At 37.5% G+C, this 24526-nt stretch overlaps 1 protein-coding gene across 1 annotated transcript in view; it reads right to left on the bottom strand.

The window, feature by feature from the left end:
• Positions 1-24526, bottom strand: part of LOC105383288 — a 57916-nt gene that overhangs the window by 6901 nt on the left and 26489 nt on the right. The window contains exons 3-4 of the mRNA XM_048624573.1: positions 12923-13131; positions 7656-7791 (exon numbers count right to left, since the gene is read on the bottom strand). Of these exons, the coding sequence (XP_048480530.1) occupies positions 7656-7791; positions 12923-13131 (345 nt within the window). The remainder of the gene's footprint in view (positions 1-7655; positions 7792-12922; positions 13132-24526) is intronic.

The raw sequence follows: 24526 nt of genomic DNA, 5'->3' as shown, positions 1-24526 counted from the left end.
TGAACGAGCGGTCTGCTTCCTAACAGATCCTGTTTCTATTTTTCTGTCATGCAGTTTCAAAATAACTCAACTAGCTGGAAAGACTTATATTGATCTGAATTTTTATCTGAACAAACTATTCGCGGTAGAGTTGATCACCGATACGCTAAGAAGAAGATTTGTTATTTAAATCATAAAATTCCTAAGTATATTATATAAAAAGTATTCTTATAGTTTCGGATAGACGATAGAGATAGTTAGACTAAGGCATTGCTTGCGTTTCGTGTAGGTATTGCTTGGTTTCTCTACGAGGTCTCTCTTGATCCTCGTTAGTAAATACTTTGTTATTCATAGCACGGCCGTGGCTCGTTGGTCAATGCAATATCATTATACCCAGGATTGGTCAGGATATTAACAATACCAACTGGAAATAATTGTATGGGAAGGCAGAGACAGATTGTGATAAAATTAATCTTCTTCTTCTACTGTGCGTGTCGGTGCCTAGATTTAGTCTAGTGTTTGCCACCGTGAAAGCTGCCAGTCGGAATAATGTCAGTTGCTGACTGCATTGAGTAAGGCCCGGGTCTCCTATTTACTGCGTAGGTCGCGTCCAGCGTCACGCCGTAGGCCGCGTCACGATGCTCACAATAGAAATGTACTGATGCGGTCGCCCTCACACGCCGACGTTGGCGCGTAAACGTAGTGAGCATCGTGACGCGGCCTCCGGCGTGACGCTGGACGCGACCTACGGAGTAAATAGGAGACCCGGGCCTAACACCCGATTCCGCGTTATTCTATGGCTGACTGCCTAGGGTGCGCTGGAAATTTATAAAGCATAGTTTCATGCAGGCCAAAAAAATGGAGGAAACATGATGGGGATGCGTTAAAGACTAATGCAAAATTTAGATGATAATATATCCACATTTATTTCAACTGGATTTAATGATACTTTATTACAGCTGACATCGAAGTTAAAAGTTTATAGCTACTGCAATCAGTTCCGATCGTGTCAAATTAAATCCAAGTCGTTCTACGAGACATCAAGTTGTTCAGCTAGGCGATAAAGCGAAAGTTGTTATCAAAGCCACTATCACAGAGAGTCACAACTCACATCAGAGTGCCGCCATATTGAGACGTAAATTAATATTTTACTGCCTGAAAAAGGTTTCTAGCTAATAAATACCAGTAGCTTATTGTGGCACTCGATAACCTAATAATATCTCCCCGTAGATATATCTACGCCTATCTACAGTATCTACGCACATAAAGCTACGGAGAAGTGCCCTAAAATTACAAGGACTGCAATTTGGCCAACTATGCAGTCCTAAACGCCAAAGTAGTCTTATTGTAGTCATAACAAAATAATATTGTTAACACTCTGCAGTATTAATCGCACATCTCTTTAGGCACATGTTCGTAGTGAAACCATATAGGACATCTGCACATAAATCTGGCGGGCATTTCGTATTTCAATCGGCGGGTCGCCGGTCGGCCGGGCTTCGGGAATATTTCTGTCACGTCCGGTTTCCGTAAAATGTTAGTCTGACCAATCCTGTTGATTGAGGCAAAACGTCTCCGCCAATATCGGTATTTGAAAATTGCTGTTTCATATATCAATGTCACAAAATGTGTTGTACCTTCTCAAAATTATGATGTTGAGGTAGAGTTATGATAAAACAGTTCAGGTTAAAAAGTAAACTACATTAGCAGTATACCTAAGCAAGTTAAGCTCAGAATTGACATATTGAGTGGAAGTTAATATACTTATTATAATAATTAATATAATTATAGTCACAATGCGATCTCAAGACTATCCAAGTTCTTTTCTTACTAAGCGTCGCTGATACTGACGAACAATAGCCTAGCGTCCAAGTCCAAGCCTTATTCACGCCTCCTAAATTAAGAAGTTTCACCTCCAACTAAAGCCAAAGCCAAGCAAGACGCTTCCCACCAGGTAGTTCAACTAGTTACCGCTCGGACCGACTAGCTCTGGGGGGGTCACTCTATATAAGAACAAACAAAGAATCTAAGAACCGCTGCGCGAGCCACGACTCTATCACGTTGTATTTAAAATGTTGATTGCACGACAGCTCTCGTTCGTTAGTTTTTGGTCAGTAAAGAGTAATCCTCCTAGGCGGCCGTACATACACAGACACTGAGTCTGAAAACTTTCTAGCGAACCCACGTGATATATGGAACTGTGACATTCGAATTTATATTCTTTCCTACCTACTGCCTAGGTATTTTATTGGTCTCCGTATGCTTCAATGTATTTTCGGGGCGGCGTTTATAGATTTGGCGGTTTCAACTACTCCGAACAATGCATTGCGCGGTTTTAGAAACTTACTCAACTCAAGCCAAAGTTTTATAATAATTGGTGACTACGATTTAAATGTAACTTTTGATAGACTCACTGTACCTTACAATGCCATAATAAGATTGCTATATTTAATGCGAATTGGCATTAGAGCCGGTCGCTGCATCAGACCTTATGCTTTAAAACAACTAATTCAGATGATTTTGTGAGCCAAAAAAACGGAATTTCAAAATGAATCTTACCGTTTGGATTAACTTGCCTTTAAGGTATCTATAGGTAATTGTTAGCAGCACCTAAATTATTACAGGCACGTATTCGTAATTCAGTTTGGTTTCTGTGGCCGTGTTGTGCGTACATTGATTAGTTTGATTACTTAACAGTATTGATTACATACACTCGACTATGCCGTGCCTCCGTGGGGACCAAACACATATCAGTTAGACACGATACACGCGGTCGTTAAAATATAATGAGTGTTTGAAATGTAAATTTAATTATCCATCAACAGCGGAATTTCAGTGTACTATCCATATTATTATACCATGGTACTATCAAAAGTGTGCATACCAAACATTACAACTATAGTTACTGTTAACTTGAGTACTTATAAAATGTACCTATTAGGTTATTTATTTCGTTTAATAGATAGGTACTTAGGTACTTGCAAAATACGCTGAGGAAATTGGACCCTTGCGGCTTATAGTGTATCACTTTTACCATTATTTAGTAAGGAGTAAGTATACTATATCTACTGTTCCATAAAGCAAAAAAATCGGTAAACTTGCAAAAAAGCTTTGTACAACTTTACCGCCTAAGTAGTTGTGTAAAAGTAGGTAAAAGCGTTAGGGAGTTCACTCGAGTTCGGTGGATGGTAAAGTTGCCAATTAACCGTGTTAAACTACCCCAGCGCATCCGCATAATAACCTTACATGTGTCTTTAGAACACTAACAGTTCCAATGTTTCTTTTCGACTTTGGTGGAAAATCAGGTCTATCTATTTTTAGAACCGGTTATAAGTACATGTAATATAAAATACTAATTTACTTTTCGTTTTAGCAAACAGAATTTATTAGACAGTTATTAAATATTAATAATATTTAAACACTTTCAAGTAGGCTCTGTAAAAAATACGAAAAATTACCGATTTTTTGTTTATTGGTAACTACCGACACTTTTAGTACATTGAGGTCAATAAATGCATGCACAATATCTCGCATGTAGATAATCACTGCGAGGCTACGATTCCTACGAAACACTTCAAACTTTGTACCTACGGAGAAGAAAAGTTACACCACTCCTACCTCCTACTTATACAGAGGGTTCGCTCTAGCTTACAAAGAATTCAGTTTCAGAGCGCTGTTGCTGCGCTAACCACTTATTACCTTACCGTTTGTAATTTATTGTAAAGGTAGAGTGACCCTCCTGCCGCCTGAAAGTATAGTCCGCGACAATACATAATTCACTTTAATATTCTTCAGGGAAATTGTTTACTAACTTGTTTATTTTGTTTGTTACTGCACATTACCATAGTTAAAAACTTTTTCGATTATAGTTTCCTTGCAGATTTTCTTCTCATGATTAGTGTTAGTGAATACTGTAAAACTGTGAAATAAAGCTAGACGGTAGAAGTAAGCTTAAAACTACTTCTAGGTTCTAGGTAGTATAATGGGCTGCTCTGCGCAAGAGTTGATTTCGTAGATCAATGCTATGTGGGGAGTACCTAGTAATACCAAATGGCATATTATTATTTTCTAGGACTAGCTAAGTAGATCTCAAGCCTTTTAAAATGAATTAGAAGTATGTCAAACATCAAACCAATCAATGCAATACAAATATTTACTGCCTTCTAAAATATTCTGAATCATATGAAATCATATATTTTTAACATACCTAGGTACTTTGTACACCCTTTAGGGTAGATTATAGTTAAGCAACATGTAATTATTGTAACACCATATATACCTATATTCAACAAATAAATCATTTTGATTTTGATTTTTCTACTCTTTTAGATCTAAGTAAGTACTTACATAATATTTTTATACGGAGCAATCTCAAATTTCATTACCATAAACGGAAGAGATCATTTTAATTGAGTTATTTCACAAATTACACTCCTCCTAGCAAATGTGGTTCATTAAAAGCAATGGGTCACTCGGTCCGGCGCTGCACTGGGGAAATAAAACCGACTGGGTCTAGAAAGTTCTATTTTGTTTTCGGTTTGTTTTGCCGCGCATTTTCTATCTTTTTCTAGAATGATCGTGTTCGATTTCTAAATTAGAAACCCGCTGCGGTACTCTCTAATTGCGAGTAAATTATTTCCTTAGTGTAAGTTTTACAAGACAGATGATTCTGCCTTTGTATTCATGTAATGAATAGAACCTGGTATTGTTTTTTTCAATTCAATAAAAAATGGCTTTTGCTTTTTGATAATCTGATTTCTAAAAATAAACATTCAGTCAGAGGCATCCATCATACCTTGAAATCTCCTTGAAACATAAGAGCTGAGTTCTAGAATCACCTAGCGTTGATAAAACATGAATATGTACATATGTAGTTTAGCAAAAGTTTCAGAGATACTTTCATCTTCACATCGAAGATGTAAATAAAGCATTGAAAACTCAGTGTTCAGTAAGATAAGAAACGTTAGCTTTAGCTAATTTTTGATTGCGGATCGAATAAGAGCGAATTCATAAGCTTGTCGTTTGTTACTAAGTGCCTTGTGTCTGGCCGTGACGAAATGACACTATTTGAATGCTTTAATCTCTTTGGTATGAAGCTGATGGATAGGTAAATTATTTCATGATTGACAGGCTCTCATTCGTCCTATGTGCACCAAATTTGGTTGAACTGTTTAAATTTCATCTATTACAGATATGTAAGGGGTTATCTGGAATTACAAAGGTTTTTAACTTCGGTCAAGTGTTATTATTGTATGGTTTAATTGCATATTTTCATTCAGCAGAAACTGTGCAAAAGATAACAGAGATTTCAGTTTCATATGCAGATTTTAGTACTTTCATACATAAGTTAGTCAGGATGGATGTATGTATGTATGTATAAATAAGTTATGTTGTGCTTTGAGCTGAATTTGGGAAGTATGGTGCAATGACAATCAGGAACCGCGTCAGCGAGGCAGTTTCTTTGTACAACACCCTGTAGAGTGCCTAGAGTTAGTTGTTGTTTGTTGTTTGTTGTTTGGTGCGCGGGTGTAATCGCAATTTTATTGCACAAATTAACTTTAACTTAACTAAAGGGTGCACTTTAATCCATACATTTGGTACCTATATTAAAAAAAAAGGTGAATAACAATTCATGTGCTCACTCATTTTGATCAAATCTTATATCAATGGAGTATCAAAGTCATATTATAAACATAACTTACTTAACATTATTTGTAACATTTGTACAATAAAGAGTTATAAAAAAAAAACTTTCACGAGTAATTACATAAGTAATATTATTTTGCCTGCGAGTCTTGCGACAATAAGCAAGTGGTGTTTATGTTTTTTTCAATCTATTTAAGTGTAACATTGTTCTTAAAAAAAGTCTATTTTAGTGTTCTTAACACGCCCTAACGTGGCATTAGCGACCTGAAGGTGTCATTTGTAATTGGTTAAGGGTGATGTAAAGGCAAGGGAAGGTCTTTTTACGTGATAATTAACTTCCCTCATTGCTTTAATGGCTTTTGTGGGCCATCATTTATGTAATTAACCCGGAGTGCGTAGTTCGTGGATTTTAAACATAAGCCTCTTGTTAAAATATGTGCCATGTTTCGCTGGGTAGGGGTTTTAGTCATACATTATTTAAAAGATAACAGTTATCAATAGGACTTCATCAAGTTTTCATTTCATTCAGTGGTTTTACCTCAAAAAGTATGGCCATATTACTGGTAATATGACTGATTCATCATTGAAATAATTCGATTATTGTACTTACGTATGAATAAACACTATGCGCATAACGAACATTATTGGGATTAATGCTTGATTTTGTAATAATATAATATAGTTTTACACACACTCGTTTTTAGTTCACACTTATTGTCTACTGAGAAGCCGGGACCTTACTCGATCATCCGCCGGCTCCGGGAGGGTTTATTCCCGAAGCTGTAAATGGGAGAACTAGGTCGACTAGCGGAGTAATAAACAGCCTTATATCACAGTGCAGGCAAATAGCTGCGACAAACGAAACAACTCATTTCACGGAAGGGGCTAAATTAAAACGCTAACGCTATTTCTCAAAACGTTCTCGCATTTACCATTATTAAGTTTACAGGCAAAAACAGGCAGTGCTTGGGCGAGAATTATGCAGGTGTTGAGTGCAGCACTAAAATGGGTTAAGTGCAATTTCTTGTTGAAAGAAGTGTTAACTTGGGGACTGTCGACAAGAATATACGGTATTGAGACCGAAATTATTGTTATAATAGCCGGGTTATTATCAACTCATTATTTCACTTAGCCCCGTTTGCACTTGAATTTAACCTAGGGTATCATACTCGTAGAATAGCGATGAAAACGCTCGCATGGACGAGATATTTAGAAATTATACGGTAAATTATAAAGTTATAATAGTCTTATTTATAGAGCATTGTATCTGTTGCAGTTTGGCTGTAACTTACACCAGTATAAATTTACTTGTCGTGGCTAATGTGGCCTGTTACAGAGTGCATTATGTTATGAAGACGTGATTCATAGCTATTTTATTGCCTTAAGGAAATACCCAATTATTTTGCACGTTTGTATGCACCCAGCTTGTATGTGTACGTTAGCAATGTGTAAATTTTAGGGAAGATATAGTAGCTATAATTTTAGAATATTGCAGGTAACTTGGTAAGTACAGGTAGCCAATTCAGTAAAATTTTCCGACCTTCACAATAGCTAAAATGAGAGCGACAGATCGAGTCGCATGACGTCAACTTTTTCAGTCAGCGGTTCCATCGTCAGTAGTGGGGCTAGTGCAAAAAATCCGTTTGGATTTGCTTTCCTTTACGTCGGAACTCATACTCATACTCTCTGATTTCACTCACTTACCGAGTATAGTGACGAGACAGTATCCTCGGCCCATCTTCGTCCAATGAACGAGTAGCAATTGAGTGAAACGAGTGCTCGGCCGACGATACTATCTCGTCAGTCTACTCGGTAGGTGTAATCCTACATAAAAGTTTGTAAGTGTGTATGTTTGTTACTTCTTTACGTTAAAACGGCTGAACCTATTTTAGTTTTTAGTATGGCGTTAGCTGACACTCTGGATTAACACATAATAGGCTATACTTTTTATCACGGAATTTCCACGGGAAAACTTTTTAAAGCCAAGCGATGCGGGAAGGATATAGATGACCAGTATATTGGGGACTCACGGAAGACGGTGAGCTGCTTCTCGACGGAGGCCTTGGTGTAGATGGGCGTGGCGAGCGACACCTCGCACGAGTAGCCGCCGCTCGCCGCGAAGTCCAGGTTCTGCAGGATGATCGAGTCCTCCGTGGCCAGCGCGATCTGGAAGAAATAACGGTATTTTATGAACTTTAAAAAATATTATATTTATTTTTGAGAGTAAGCGAACCTCGCAGGAATGCGTATTGCACAGAAGTACGGAATATTTGGACACTTAACATTAGTTTAATGTTTTATTGTTTTGTGCACTTACGCTGAGTGTGTCAGATATAAACGGAAATTATACTACCTACTTAATGGTGTCATGTTGCTCATAATGCTTAACGCGAAAATGGGACGCTGGAGGTTACGTAACTAACTAGGTACGTAACTACATACAAAAAACATAATTTAGGTAAGTATCAATTCTAGTACCAATGAACTTGATTTAGTTTTCTAAAATACCAAAAATCTAAAAAAACAAAATGGAAAGAAAATAACGATTCGTTAAATATTTATGACGACCGAATGGCGTAGTGGTTAGTGACCCTGACTACTGAGCCGATGGTCCCGGGTTCGATTCCCGGCTGGGGTAGATATTTGTTTAAACACAGATATTTGTTCTCGGGTCTTGGATGTGCCCGTAAAATGGCAATAGGCCCGCCCCCTATTACATTGGGACTAACATACACTCTGGCGAAAAGTGGGTGCAGCAATGCACCTCTGCCTACCCCGCAAGGGAGTACATTAGTACAAGGCGTGAGTGCGTGTTTTTTTTTTTTTTTTTTTTTTTTTTTTTTTTTAATATTTATTAAAAAGTCACTAAGTAAAAATTACATACCACGTTTTGTCTGTAGGTCAAAAGTGCTAAAGAAAATATAAATAGCCGACGCCTACACTACGGCTCTTGGGATCACTTTCTGTTGGACCTTTGTCTGTCCCGTCCTTTGAATGAACGTTGTCGTGATATCCGGCCGCCTCGCCGTAATTATAATTACTGGAGCACAATGAGCTCAAAACTGTATCTTTACAACTGGCTTACATAAAACTTAATGAAACACTAGCCTGCAATATAAATTGTAGTTTTCCTTTTTACAGGGTGTTGCAAAAGTGGTAACTATAGTCAGCCGAAAGGTCGTGGTGACTCATGTGGTTATACTAAACCACTATTGTTTAAAGTGACACCGTTAACATTTCTACGGACAGTATTTTTTTTAACTTGAAATTATAGAAGTTGTAGAACTCAGTTGTTCAAAATAACTCCCTGAGTTACAGTTACAGTTGTTCAAAATAACTGTCTTTCGGCTTACTATAGTATACTCTGTATTTAACACCCCGTATAAACTTATCCCGACATTATTATGACATTCAACTAGAAAATCCTTAAGCAAACAGGAAACAACCCTATCCGCGCGGGTCACACAGAGCCGTGACATGGATCTACGCTGCACGTACGAACCACCCTTTGTCTTGTTTTGATGAATTTACAGCTACAGGGTGATAAATGTGTATATTGTGTCGAGCCATGCATGTTACAGGTGTGGGAGTGGCCACCGACAACACGGGAATTAGGTGTTGGAAGGCTTTTCATTTTCATTATCCAATTGCACGAAACTATTGTTTTGTTGTACACGCGTGTCCAATTTTGGGAATTATTTCAACTCCATTCTCTAGCAAGTACACTAAGTACCTACTAATAAATGTCATAATTGTAGAGCCCCATCTTAAATCTAAATCACACATAGGAAGGATAACGTAATCTTGAATACCTATAATTCGCTTTGGCTTCGTAACATTTTTACACTGTCATAGAATGGACCATTCCATTTAAATTAAATTCATTTATGAACCTCACGTTTTACGGGTTTAATATTTGTAGCACATTTTAAATGTTTTCCTATTTATGACAAACATTTTCCCGGCAGCAAACCGGATCGCCTCATGGAGGCGCAGGTAATAACGAAATACAAAAGCGCATTTAAATTAATTCAAGAGCAGCGGAGGCACGCTGCAGAGGCGGGCAGTGGAGAAACTTTATAATAACCCAGTAAAAAACTTTAAAACCTACTAAGCCCCAATTTTACACCCGCTCAAAATAAGTATTTCTTACTGAAAATATACTCATAAGTGACCAGTCTCTCAGTTCAGGAAATCTGCTAAGCCATGCAGGTCATATTTAATGACAATATCCAAAGTAGCTTACTCTTACTATGCTCACTTTTCATGAAAAGGTTTAGGTATACCATAGAAGTCTTGACACCTTGGGTGGTGCAAAAGTGGTGATACTAATCCATCAGACGAAACTCTTTAGGATTTACGTGAATTTCTGCCCATAGTGTATGCTGTGGCCATGGCGGCGGTTGCATGCCGCGCCTCATTTACAGAAGTCTGGGCGTAACAGGTCGGCCCACAGGTCGGCCCACAGGTCAGCCCAGAGACTGCAATGCCTATGCCCTACGCTACAGTATCTAATCGCCCGCCGAGGATATTGTATTTTATAGCTTACGGCTAGACAGTAAAAGATGCATTTTCGAAGTAAGTTGCACGAAATCCAATCTTTCGAATGGATTTTAAAGCTGCAATGGCTTCGGGATCTTTTTGTATTGTAGGTATTATTAAGTATGAATATTATATTCATATATGCTATAGCTAACTTGAAATGGTTAGGTTTCGATGGACAGGATGGACAGTTTGGTTTCACAAAAAAAACTAACTAAGTTTCATGACCTATATCAGGTAATAAACCAGCTATTTACAGAGCAGTGAATGCAACTGGATCAACCGAATGAAAGATAGATAGACTATGGACTAATGACTATAATTAGGTATAAGTATATATTTTTTGGTTCATAAATATGATTATGTTTATATGCCTACCTAGTAATGACGACTACCTACAATCCGTGTGACGATTACACCAACACTTACTGATTCTAAAACATAATGAAACAGTGCCCTGCTTTTCTCACATTAAAGGGCACTGAGCGTTAATTCATTAGGACTCAAGGCAGCAGGCAGCGATTATTGTTGGGTGACCATGGTTTACGGCCTCACTTCTCATTATTAAAGGACATACATAATTTATTCATATGATGATCATCGGCTAACACATGGTCACTGTTTTTTGTAGCCAGCTTAAGTACCTATATGATTACTGATAGGAAAATCGTGATTTTCAAGGATTGACTCTTCGTTAGACCACATTACTTATTGGTTTTTTAAGGTTCTGTACCTCAGAAGTTAAAAACGCGAAGTGTTTCATACACCATATTGACATAATGGTTTACGAGCTTTGTATCGTATTTTTCCTAATCCTTGTCTAACTACAACCAATACCTTCAACCAATAAAACATCTATACGATGTCCCAAAAAAATTGGCTCACATATTCACCCTACAGGCGCAAGTGACCCGGCAAATTGACTCCGCCCGAGCCATTAGCCACCGGCGGCGCCCGCGCCTTCGGCTCCACGTGACAGCCAGTCTTTCAGCTCCTGGAGGGTCACTCTATCTATACTGACGAAAAACGAACGAGAGATATCTTGCAATTGGCCGGTTCAATACAAGGAGTCGTGGCTCGCGTAGCAGCGCTTTGAAACTTGGTTTTTCGTCATGTATAGTGTAACCCCCCTGGCCTGCTATCGCAGCCGCCGCGCCGCCGTGTCAATAGTATCGACTCAGAGGAAACAGTTTTCTAAAGGAAAATAAAATACGAGACAAATTTTCGTCTTGAATGAACTTCCTGTGGAAACAAATTTGTTTGCAAATGGCTTGTTGGCAAATGTTTTGGGAAATGCGGCGTAGGCTGAAAGAAGCTTTATGATTTTCAACGTCATGCATGTACCTATACATACTTTGTACGTCCGTCTCTTTTATGATAAAACGCTTGTTCCGAATGTATTTAATTCATTGCGGTTACACATAAATAAAATCGGATTACCTACCGAAAATAAACAAAGTTTACTTTAGCAGATTTTCCCTTCATTATCTCTACTGAGCTTTATATTCGCAGCTTGTCGGCGGCCGGCGGGGCGACGAACATCAGACCCTTCTAATCCTGATTTTCTACTTTATTATTCATACAATCCTTCAAACTTTTTCACTCCTTTAACTTCAACCTTATTTTTACAAGTTGGAACTAAATAATAGCTCTAGCTTGCAATTTAACTACCTCATGTGTAATCTGAAACATGCACTAGAGATCAATATCTTGTTTTCAATTTGAACTGACAAGAAATCTAAAATAGCTCCGCCTGGCTGTTGAATTTTCCATAGAAAAATATATTTAATGAAACTTCCGCGTGACCCAGTTTAGTGAGAGTTTAATGCTCCATTTGCGACAGTTAGTCTAGCGTTAAAACTAGACAGAAGCGAAGATTAAAACATTTAAAAAATAGGTGATAAAATGATTTACGGCCGTCGCTGAAAACGTTGGTTTTATTTATTGTCAAGTGTCGTCGCTAATGCCCGTATAAAATGTGCATATTGGTGTTCCATTTTCAATGCACCGAATGTTCACAGTTTATTTAGCAAGCGGCGGAACACAGCGGGCGGCGTGAGTGAAAATGTATTTATTGATGCCCTATCAATATTCAGTGGTGGACGTGGATTCTGAAAACAAACCAAGTGGCGGTAATGATTTTACGGCGCGAGGTGGTCGCCGCCCGGCGCATACAGAGCGCTCATGAATGAGATGATCCTCGCGAGGCCGCCATTTAATAAACGCTGTTTGATCGGACACAACGCGGACGCATTTACATGTTTTTCCATTTTATCAATCTGAAATTGTTATCCCCTGGTGGCGTAATTAAACATGAAATACAAAATTGCTGTAAATTTTCGTTTTCCTTGTGTAAAGGTGTGTTTATTGAGGGTGAATGTATAACGGACCGTGTTGCCGTTGCTGTATTTATTCAGCTATTGCTCTTAGCTTAATTTTTCCCAAATCTTTGCCTTTGGAACATCGTAAATAAAATGCGAGGTAGACACAGCTAACTAAAAAGCTAAAGGTTTTAATAAAAATAAGTCTAGCATTCAACACTGCCACGAGCTGTTCATGTACTGTCCATCAGTGTGGTCTACATTACTGCTTTACAGAATGTACAACACTCACATTGAGCACGGCGCCGGGTATAGTGAAGTTGCGGTAGGGCGGCTTGCGGCCGCGGATGTACTGGAACAGCTTGGCGCCGTGGCGTAGGAACACCACGGTGTCCAACAACTATGCACTCTACTGCTGCAGTAACAAGACTCACATTGAGCACGGCGCCGGGTATAGTGAAGTTGCGGTAGGGCGGCTTGCGGCCGCGGATGTACTGGAACAGCTTGGCGCCGTGGCGCAGGAACACCACGGTGTCGAGCAGCGGCGGCGGCACGTCGTGCACGCAGCGCAGCCGCACGGAGCCGCCGCGCGCCGCCCAGCGCTGCAGCTGCAGCTCCACGCGCACCTCCGTCGCGCCGCGCACTGGAACAACGCAAATATCATCATCATCACGACCCATCACGTCTCCACTACTGGGGCACAGCACAGGTCTCCTTACAATGAAGGAAGGGTTTTAGTCCTAGTCCACCACGCAACCCGACTGTCAGATGTTTTCAAGGCCTCTGACTATGCTTAACGACTGCTGCCGAAGCAGCAACCGGGACCCACGGCTTAACGTGCCGTCTGAAGCATGGAAGCGTCCAGAAAAGAACCACTTGAAATCGGTCACCCATCCAATGACTGACCGTGCCGATTGTTGCTTAACCTCAGTGATCAGTTACGATCACTGAGGCCCGCTCGACTACGGATGCTTCAAAAGAAAAACAGTACACACAAGAGGCAATGCTTATACATAGCAATATGTACTAAGTAACATTTGGATGGAAGAGAGAGTTTAAAAATTGTTAGGATATACGAGTTAAACACTACATAAACTAGAACAATGGCATTCAGTTAAATTTTGCGACTGACGCATAGGGCATAGAGCGGGGTACACTACATAAATCCGAATAACTTTTTTACGAATATGAAAATAACGATTTTTAAAATTACGAATTTCATAATTCCGAATAATTCACAATCCCGAATTTTAAGTTTCCGAATAACAAAAATCACGAATAGTTAATAAACGAAATTTCAAACAACATATTTATTAAAATGACGAAAGTCAATTTTCCAAATATTATTATTTCGATGTTTTAAAAGTACGACTTTTTACTATACCGAATTGTTAAAATTACGAATCCCGAAGTTTTAATATTCCGAAAATACAAATTCCCGAATGTATCTTAGTTAACAAGAAATAGTGTGTGTATTAAAAGCATAATCCGTATACAATAAAACAATATTTTCTAAGCTATATTATGTGAAACGCTCCGCTCCGCTTCGCTGCGCTCCGCTTTGTTTTTCGATATCTATGTGCACCTAACACGCTCCTCCTCGCTTTGCTCGTCGTCGCACCTATCTTTAGATTTAGGTCCTAAGGTTTTTAAGGTTAAACACCGTAAAAATCCGAGCAATTTTATTGCTTTGTTGTGTTACTTAACAACAAACACTACAAATAGTTTTCTATTTACAATGTTTTTACTCTATATTTGAAACGCTCCGCTCCGCTTCGCTGCGCTCCGCTTTGTTTTTCAATATCTATGTGCACCTAAAACGCTCCTCCTCGCTTTGCTCGTCGTCGCACCTATCTTTAGGTTTAGGTCCTAAGGTTTTTAAGGTTAAACACCATAAAATTCCTAGCAATTGTTTTGCTCTATATTTGAAACGCTCCTCTCCGCTTCGCTGCGCTCCGCTTTGTTTCTCGATACCTATGTGCACCTAACACGCTCCTCCTCGCTTTGCTCGTCGTCGCACCTATCTTTAGGTTTTGGGTCTAAGGTTTTTAAGACGTTTATGGTATTTTGTCAAAATCACGAATTATCACATTTTCGATCGGGATTTGAATTTTTCGTGATTATAATAAATCGGTATTTTATTTTTCGTATGCTTAAGTAATCGTATTTTTTAACGTTCGTGTATTTGAAAATCGTAATAAGAAATCTTCGTGATTATAATATTCGAAATTATAATTTACGTGATTTTTAGAATTCGGCATTTAAAAAAATCGGTATTGCAATATTTCGTAAATTACATATTCGGTGTTTTCAAATTCGGAAAAAAGTTTTTCGGAATATTTGGGTGTTCCCCATAGAGCGACTAAACCGACATGGGTATCGTTTGTATAGTCTGTTTATCGGGTAACGTCAAAAACAACAATTAGAAAAAATGCATGTATAAATTTGGATAAGTCCTGATTTTGTAGAATTTACCTATAAGGAGAAGTCGTTTGGAAATACCACAAACACCAACTTGGGGAACCAATGAAGAAGCAGGCCCGAACAAAATTCAATTTATAAATATATGAATTCGTTTATTACTGGAATATGAAGCGTGTCCGTAACACCATTAAACCTCTGTATTCAAGCCGACTAAATCAATTTTCAATACGAAAAATATTTTACACATTGATTTCATAACGCAGTTAAATAAACGACTTTACATTTTACAGCGTCAGAGCATGCGTTCAAATGAGTTTTCAGTATCAGATATAAAGTGCCGTAAATTACTCGGCTTTAATAAGACAGTGCTTCAGTTTTATTACAGCGAGAGAGCGGTAAAGATGGCGAAAGTCAGAGGAAAGTTCAAGAAGAATAAGATCGGTGTTGCTGATAGACGGAAGTTTTTGACAAATATCCGGCCGCTGCAGGCCTTCGCGAGTGTTAATATGGATAGGGCATTTCTTTACTTTATGTGGTACAGAAAACACGGTTCTCTACTTATTAGAATAGATTTAATGTAGGGTACATTCGTTGCAAGAAATGTGTTTACAACAATATGATGATGTTTAAAATTGGGAATTCGATAGAGCAGTAAAACGGCAAATTCACCCATGTCTTTTCAAATTGCATACGTATTGAAAAATAATACTTATATAAGATAAATATCCCCACAGTAGACAGCGGTAGCAATAAAATTATACAGAGTACCGATTAGCAGGGCTGTAGCTGTAGCCCATTCATTCAAGCACCGTGTTAAAAAACAATATATTAGCAACATTAATCTTCACTGACTTGTGTGTGCCTCAGAGACAATAATAACTAAACATTATGAACGTTTTTTATAAAACAGTACCTTGTACGTTTCCGGTACAGAACCAGTTCTTACTGTAGTACCTAAACAGATATACGTGTATCTGTAGAGGTGGCCCCACCACCTCCTCGGTATAATCAAACGCGCAAACATTATTCGGATTTCACCGTAACATTCGTTTTCATGGCTCCCTCTGGCCCTTTGTATTGGTTACAAGGGTCGCGCTTGTCGAAATCGTTAGCACTTGAGATTTTTGTTTTGTATTTTTAGTAGTCTTGATCATAAACTGGATGAAAACTGAAGCGTATAAATAATTAATATATTCTGTTGTTATACATACACTCTTCATAGGGTGAGTTAGAAAAATACTAGCTCCCAAATTGATCGTTAGAATAGAACGACAGTTTAAAAGAGACACGAAAGCGTCATCGTGATCGTTCGACTCGACGAAAGTAAAAATTCGGGGATTCTTTTTATGAATTCGGGGATAGATATTTTGTAGGATAAGAAAATATTTACTTTCTAATTCTGTGTGTAATTAAAATATTTTATGTACCTACCTAGATAAACTCTGACTGCAGCATATATTTTGCAGCGAAAGCTAACGACAATCTATCTATTTGTATACAGATACACAATAGGTAGTGGCACGTGACAGTTTTAGCTATGAGCGGCTATAGCATCCCCACTCCGGCCAAACAGTATCTTTTTATGGCGCTGTGTCACCTTTCTAGAAATTGCTTTCTCCCTTTTTTCCAAAAGGAAAAAATATATACAATATATCCGCCGACCAAAGACACTCGCGAATTCAAGAAAACATTGACGAAGGTGTGCCCTTTGATGAAGTGAGTGAGAAAAAATATGACAGCGATATTGGCTTTCCTAGTCTTTTTTTTTCTTGTACTTGAGTAGCCTTTTAATTTTGAAATGAACTATTATTTGGAGTGAGCAGTTTCAGTTAAATCTCATAGTTGTATTTGTTAGTAAATTAATCATCTTTTCGCTACATAAGTTAATTGATGCTAAAGTTCTTCTTTTTCAAATTGAATACAAGTGAACATTGTAATCGATGACACTGAATGCAGGGACTCCAGCTCCAGCCAACTGTTGATTTAGGGTAATTAGGATTAGACTATGCTACGTCGACATGTGTGCCCACACTGTGTTTAACATACATATGCAATGCCAGAAACAGGCTGTTTAAATTAAAGCCAGTATATACCCCCAAATTCACAGTTCACATCATTTTAGAATTTACAGTTTGAAAATACTGATATCAGTATTCAAATATTATGAATTTTTATAAACACTTTTAAAGTACAATTTTATTTATAAGCAGAATATAAAAAACAAAATTCAGACAGGAAGTCTTGAAAAAATATTTTCTCTCTTTCATTGCAAAGATTTAGAGCCTCCTAACTTGTTTTTATGAATGAAGATGATGGGTAATAATAATTACAGCCGCAATTAAAATTCTGTGACTGACTTCTGAACTTTATTATGTCCCCAATGCTCACGCAAATGTAATTATGCAAGACTCGTCTTTATGTAGTAGATGATACGCCTCTGCGTGCATAAAACGTGGCAAGATAACTTGAACACTAAACATGGATATACATATAAGTATGTATAGTATATGTAGTAAATGTAGGGAAGGTAAAGCTACTTTCTAAAGTATACTTGCTGTAAGTTGATGCGTGTGGTAGGATTTTTTAAACCTACGGCCGTAGAAATGTCCATTTAAATTCTTCTATGATTACTAAAATATGAAGCAAATTAAAGAAGGTATTTTAACAAAATTATCGAAAACCATTACACCTACGCCGAAGCCTCGTAGTACACCGTACGTAGCACTGCTACGAGCTACGCCGTAGCGGTCGTAGCTCGTAGGCTTTTATAATCAATGAATGCGACCTTTATAATCATGCGACCGATGTACTTATACCGCTTTTCAGCTAACATGATTCTCAATTTTCCGAATTTGGCACAAATAGTATTGCGAAATCTTAAATTAAAAGTAGTTAAACACACACATTACCACAAATAAATAACAGAAAAACAAAACTACACGAATACAGCGACGTGAAAAATATCACACCACATTTCGCAGTGGGACTGACAATTCTTTACACAAAGGGTGTTCGTAAATGAAGCTGAAATATAATGTGCAATCAAGTGTAATGTGTGCGTGTGTTACGCCCGTGCGTGTCATAAACGATCCAGCCGTTTCACCATTTGCCCGGTTTACCGACGTTGTTGTAACATGGATTGCAACTTGTATATATGAGTTAACTAGATAGTGCAGTGCATAGATTTGCAATTGTAATCAGGGCTTCGGTCTGTCAAAATAGGACTCTGCAAGATGGATGAGATGAAGACATCGGAATTTGTAATTCAGCTGTGAAGTTCTGGTGACTGCGTCGAATTGATTATGACACAATAATAGCAACTATTTAAATTAACCATAGCGACTTCTAATAAGAGGGTGGTATAAAAAGTTTAAAGTCAAAATGTAGACTTTTTTAGGTTTATGTGAAACAAAAAATAATGATTACAATACAATGACGTTGATACTGGATAAATGAGTGGAGAGAATATAATTTGTTAACGACTGACAAAGTTTAAGTTTCCCTTTGAAAGATTAACTCAGATATTTACGGTACAGTAGGTACAAAGTTTAAAATTCATTCAAGCTTTTCGGGTAAGGCTCATTCATGCCTTATAGAATGTGTAGAAGTGAGCTTGGACGCCGGCCAGAAATTACTACACTCCCAAATCTCATTCACAGCATTCACTGTAAATTTAATGACGATCTTGAGAGTGAAAAACCCCATTGCAAAGGTTTTTTTTATAAGGATAAAGATGAAAATATTTCGAGAGTTCCATACTTCATAAAATAAAATGTTTTTAGGGTTTCGACTTCATAGAAAAATTGAAACTAAGTTTAAATTTTTAAAAAGTACCTATAAATGTAATTTTGTATATACCTCTACTAACGGAATGGATGAAATGAGTTACCAAGACGTATTAAAATGTAACTTCTTAACTATATTTTAGATAATTGTCGTCTTATAACTTGATTATATCCAGCTCCGGCATGCATACAGCATGGCCGATAAACTACACTGAGCACGGCACAAACACAGTCGTTACAAACCACTTTCCAAGATGGCGGTCTGGACGCTGCTTCATTAAGAGCATTTGAATAATTGTGCAACCCACTGGAGCAAACTCTTGACAAACGGCCATTCAGCGCAAATGTTTCAAACTTTAACAAAATGTCCTTGTTGTAAAATTGTATCCTACAATTTATTCTGGATTTGCAGCTGTATTTTATGCATGCAAAGAAGATCAGCGTCGCTGGCAGCGTCCTTTAAATTTTAAATTCAGATAGGGAAAATAGAAATACAGGTGTACGAGTATGTACCGGCATTGGAAAGTTTAATACCAAAACTTTGGAGCTGTCCGTTTACTTTTTGTTACGAGAATCGTTAAAACATCTGTGACGCAGCTCCGTAGTCCCTCCTACCTACGCAGTGTAATATTAGAACTAAAGCAATAATTAAGGAAAGGGTAACAAACCTAAGGATTATGTGTTGTGTTGTGATTATGAATAACTAAAGCAATTTATAAACTACGTGAACGTGGGTACAGCCCAGTGTGCACATTAAACACGTAATCTTGGCTATTCAAACGGACCTATATCCCATATTCGGCTATTTAATACAAAGTAGGTATCTGGTAAACAATAGGTACATAAACCTGTTGCAAGTAAAGGAAATAGGTTAACCAACACATAACAGCAGAATTTTCAAGTTGTCAGTTTTAAAAAATGTAAACTTGTTTTCTAGCCATCTCTCCCGGCGCTCCATCAGATATTTGTTACTAAACTTGTAGAGTATCGAATATGGAACAGTATTTTCTATCTACAAGGTAGACAAGTCACGTTTGGCGTAAAGTGAAGTTAAACATCTTGACACCAACATGAGGCAGGATACGAGTATTTAAAGATAGATACCTAGTTCTTTATTTCAGTTCTATATTTCGATCTTATAAACTGTATGCACTTGCCATCATATAATACGTTAACAATATCAAACTTTATCCGTTTAAGAAAGTCCATTATAAAACGTGTGAGAAAAAAAATGTTACCTAAACATTTATATTATTTCAGAAACTAACAGAATGATTTTTATCCCACATGCACTAACTAAAGGATGCAATTACAAACCTACTTTTTAACGCATCGCGCTGTCTAAAATTGAGTCTTAAGTAGTGTGTGAATAATTATTTTCACTTCACATAAATGTATTTGTATTATGTATTTTACTGAACCCGGGAGGCACACGACATGCTACAAGTTCTCGTAGGCTATTAAAATGTTAGCCGCTCAAGTCTGCTCAAAGAGCTTAACAGTTTAGCAAGCTCTTTGAGTAAGATTATCTAAGTAGCGTGAACATGGCTACGGGACACATTGGAAACTTTCTTGTATAATGGTCTACAGTTTTACGTACTCTTTATGTATCTATGCAACATTGAGAGTATGCTCACATCTGTCATCCCCGAGGGGGTTGTCAGAGATGACTCGCAAGTGAGCCATCGGCTTTTGCTGTACATTTTGTACTCCCGTGATAGTTCGCGAGTAGTATCGCCGTATTGCCTTTCTGACATTTTTTATTATTATAGCTGGCAATAGCTAGCCTTTTCCAAGAAACCTCTTCGGGCTTCATATGAAACTACTAAAATGTTCATCTTGGCTTGACCCACACACACATAATAAGCCAGGGCGTAGCACGGATGAAAAAATTTAGTTATCCTAGGCAAATATTTTATTACTTTAACCGTATACACTCATGGGTAATGAAAAGTTTCCACTGAGAAAAGCCCCAAATTACTCCTAAACGGAAAAGGCTAGCTGAATGACGCCTTGTGCAACATTACATTACATTTACCAGAGCATCAGGATATTACCAACCAATCTGCAAAACAAATAATTCGATTAAATATAAAATTATATGTTTTTTAAAAAATTGGGTCGTTTGGTGTCGGCATTTTGTGAGTGGAACTTTTTCATTGCCTGTGAGTGTATTATATTTACAAATGGAGATTATTTGCTGATAACCTCGACAAAGTTTGTGAAAATGAAGTAGGGTATTACACCAAAAAACTCCATCTATATTCAGAGGTCCTATTGCTCGCACTCTCAAACTAGGACTTGGACAGAGAACGGCTATTTAGGTCCTATGTGACTAACCTGTTTACAGATTAGTTAGTGTCCGTGGTGAGAGCTAGTTCGGGTGAATGCGGACAAACTTCCTCCTAAAGCCACTGTCCACTGATACAATTGCATGATTTTGCTATGATTCGAGCGGCATTAGCTTCACACATTGTTCTCGAAAACAAAAGCAGTGTGTTTTTAAAGACAGATTCATAGAATTGTATTGTGATAAAGTTTACAGATTCTTTCAATTCTAGCTAATTCAATATGTCAATCGTCAAAAAGATTTGTATTTATTAGTTGTTTTTATTTTTAGAAGGACGATGGCATAATTTAAAATGCTTTTCAAGAATTGCTGGTTGTGGAACGTGGTTTCTTAATTAAATGTCAGTAAAACAGGTCAGCCGAAGTATTGCTTGGTACATTTTACCACAGTAAATATAACTTTAACCATGTATAACTAATATTCGTCATACTTTTCGTTCAGTTTCAAATATTTAGAAACGTGATTACGTGTTTTCACTGACATGAAAGTATTTAGATTAAATCTACCACAAGCTTTATTTACATACAATATTGTACATTATTTTGTCAACACGCTAATCTTAGGTTCGCTTCGTGAATAAATTGCCACCGTGTTTCCATTAAATCAAGATGGCACAGTTTATATTATTGTTTTAATTAGACTAAACAGTAGGTAAAAGCTTAAGGGTAAAAGTTGTTCTTGATTTGATATTAACGATTCTACTTAGATAGTCTCCTGACTCTAAAGCGAAATGCACTCTCTAAAATCAGCTCTAGCTGTTAAAATATTTTGTAGTCCTTTTATTCAGGAAATTAGTTAATTGAATCAGGTAAATTGAAGATATTAATAATTTTAAGCTATAAATATCCCGGTGGTATGCCGATAGGTCGAGATAACAGACATAGTACGTATCTTGTATAGGCGTGGCGGCGGCCGTTTGCATAATGTTTATCTTAAAATGTACACCACGAACCGAGAAATCGGATGGAATTGGCCATATATTTCGGGCGTCCGCATGAAAATTTAATTTTGGATCCCCAGTTTTAAATTGCCGCCTCTACTCTGTTCTAGGGCTTGATTATATTATCATGATTGTGAAAAAAGGTAGGTTGCAAGATTATATTTTATATATTTACAGAGTTCTCAGTTAAGAAATAAACTTTTTCAGTAACTGGTCCATACCACTGCGTCTAATTAGTTTTATGGAGATAAAAAACTTTTGGCTCGAAATTCAGACTACTCTTCAACAGTAGAACTTTCAGTTTTGTGCTTAATTAGTGCGTCTTAAGACACATATTTCTGGAGCGGTGGTAGCTCAGTCGGGTAAGCGCCCGCTTCTCACGCAAGAGATGCGGGTTCGAATCCCGGCGCTGACATGTACCAATGAGTTCTTTTAACTTAAGTACAATGTATACCATCGCTCTTACGGTGAAGGAAAACATCGTGAGGAAACCTGCATATCTAGATTTAGCACATCTAGATATGTGAACCCACCAACCCGCAGTGGACCAGCGTGGTGGGAAATGGCCCAAGCTTAGGAAGGCAGTTTAGACCTTGGGGACATGCAAAAAGGTTCCACTCGAGAGAGCCAGGTGCAGGTACTTACACCCCCACACAGAATAGAATAGAATAGAATAGACACATATTTCTTTTGCAAATGCTTTGTTTTGTATGTGTCTGTCTGTACCTGCTCGGCGTAGGCGGAGACGATTCATTCTGTTCCCGGAATGTCCCCCCCGGGACTCGAACCCGGTACAAATGTAACTTACCGTGTAATTTTATCGACACAACTGTACTTAGGCAGACTTTGACATTTGCAAGCAAAAATACAAGTCAGTCGAGTGAAGTCAAAAATACAGTAAAAAAATTACACTTTACATTTACAGTGATTACACTTCAATGATGGATAATGAACGGAAATAGTGATTGCGATGAATCATGGCTTAAGAACCTCAACAACAGGAAACAGGAGTAACAAAAAAAGAGTTTTACACCTCAAAATTATCATAAAATTTTTCAAACATCATCACTTGTAGCCATTGCTGTCAATGCAAAATTTCACAAGAATGTTAGCTAAAAGTAATTTAATTTAACACATACTTACATGGTTATAAAACAAAGTAGTTGTGTAAATAAAATTCCTAAATCTTGGAGAGCCTTACTGATTGTTCGAAGTACATGTTATTCCGTGGAGAAAGGCAGAGCCGAATGAATACGGGACGAGAGGCATAATTCAGAATCGGATAAATTATTTACATCCGGTACGGTCCTTTCCGGTGCACCCTATTCCTATACATACAACGTAAATACATAAGGTGCTTATAAAATAATTGAAAAAATAGATATTTAAGTAAGTACTTACGAAATAGTGTGTTCTTTTTACGCACGGCTACACACAGCTTTAGTATGAATACCTTATGGATATTTATGATAATATTCGACCTGATGTTTTCGTTGTGATAAAAGTTTTAACATAGGATTATTTAATAAAAGTATATAAGTACACTCCGGAGTTTCAGTTCCACGTGCCATTGCCGTTCTACATAGTATAAGTCACTGGATTTTTTTCATACATAAATAGAATGATAATAGAAACTATTAGAACATACTTACCTAACATAAAAGTGAACGCGATTTCAATATAATATTTTTATTCTGTCCTAATATTCATAAAGGAGGATCTGCGAATGTCCGAATAGATTCATTATGCAAAAGAGAACGAATCGGAATACACTTTGCAAAGAGAAAGGATGTTGAAAACATAAACATGGAACATGGATATAAATTCATAATATGCCATTCAACGCCGGCTTCTGTATAATCTATATAATGCTTTTACAATAGTTTTGAATTATATGTGATCACATGGCCTATAGAAGCTCGTTAATTTTGAGAGTTTTTTGGAAGAAATTGGTTGCCTACTACACAATTTGTACTACGCATACATAATGACTTTCTATTGATGAGATAATACACTTACGGGCAATGAAAAAAATCCTCCTGCTAATTGATGTTCCATAAACTACTAGAACTTTTCCATTACCCGCGAGTGTAGATTCCTTTTGCTGTCCAATTGTGCATTATAGTTTACATTTTGTCTGAATGAAAGAAAATACATCTTTTCATTTTAATTTTAGTAATTATAATATTCACTAAGATTACGCCTAAAACCCTTCCTTCATTAGAAGGAGACCCGTGCCCCACCAGTGGGGACGTCGTGATGTGATGATGTTATAATATTCACTATGATGATGGTCATTACAATGTTCACTATGATAAAGAGAATTTCGTAATAGTAAAATGTCTGAATTTAACAGGCGATAGATAATCACAAATTTCTGGAAATCGAATTTCGGGGCAAAACGCTTACGAGTCAGTATTATTGTCAAAGTTTAAAGGTTCGGTGTTTAATTCGAAGTTAAGCCGTTAGTCTCATCGATTTCCAGTCGGATCGCCGGGTTAGCTTTACATCGGCTCCTCGATGCCTACATTTACTGACC

This window comes from Plutella xylostella, chromosome 12 (assembly GCF_932276165.1).
Source record: "Plutella xylostella chromosome 12, ilPluXylo3.1, whole genome shotgun sequence".
Taxonomy (NCBI): domain Eukaryota; kingdom Metazoa; phylum Arthropoda; class Insecta; order Lepidoptera; family Plutellidae; genus Plutella; species Plutella xylostella.
The sequence above is the reverse complement of the archived record's forward strand: the minus strand, read 5'-3'. Positions and strand labels throughout refer to the sequence as shown.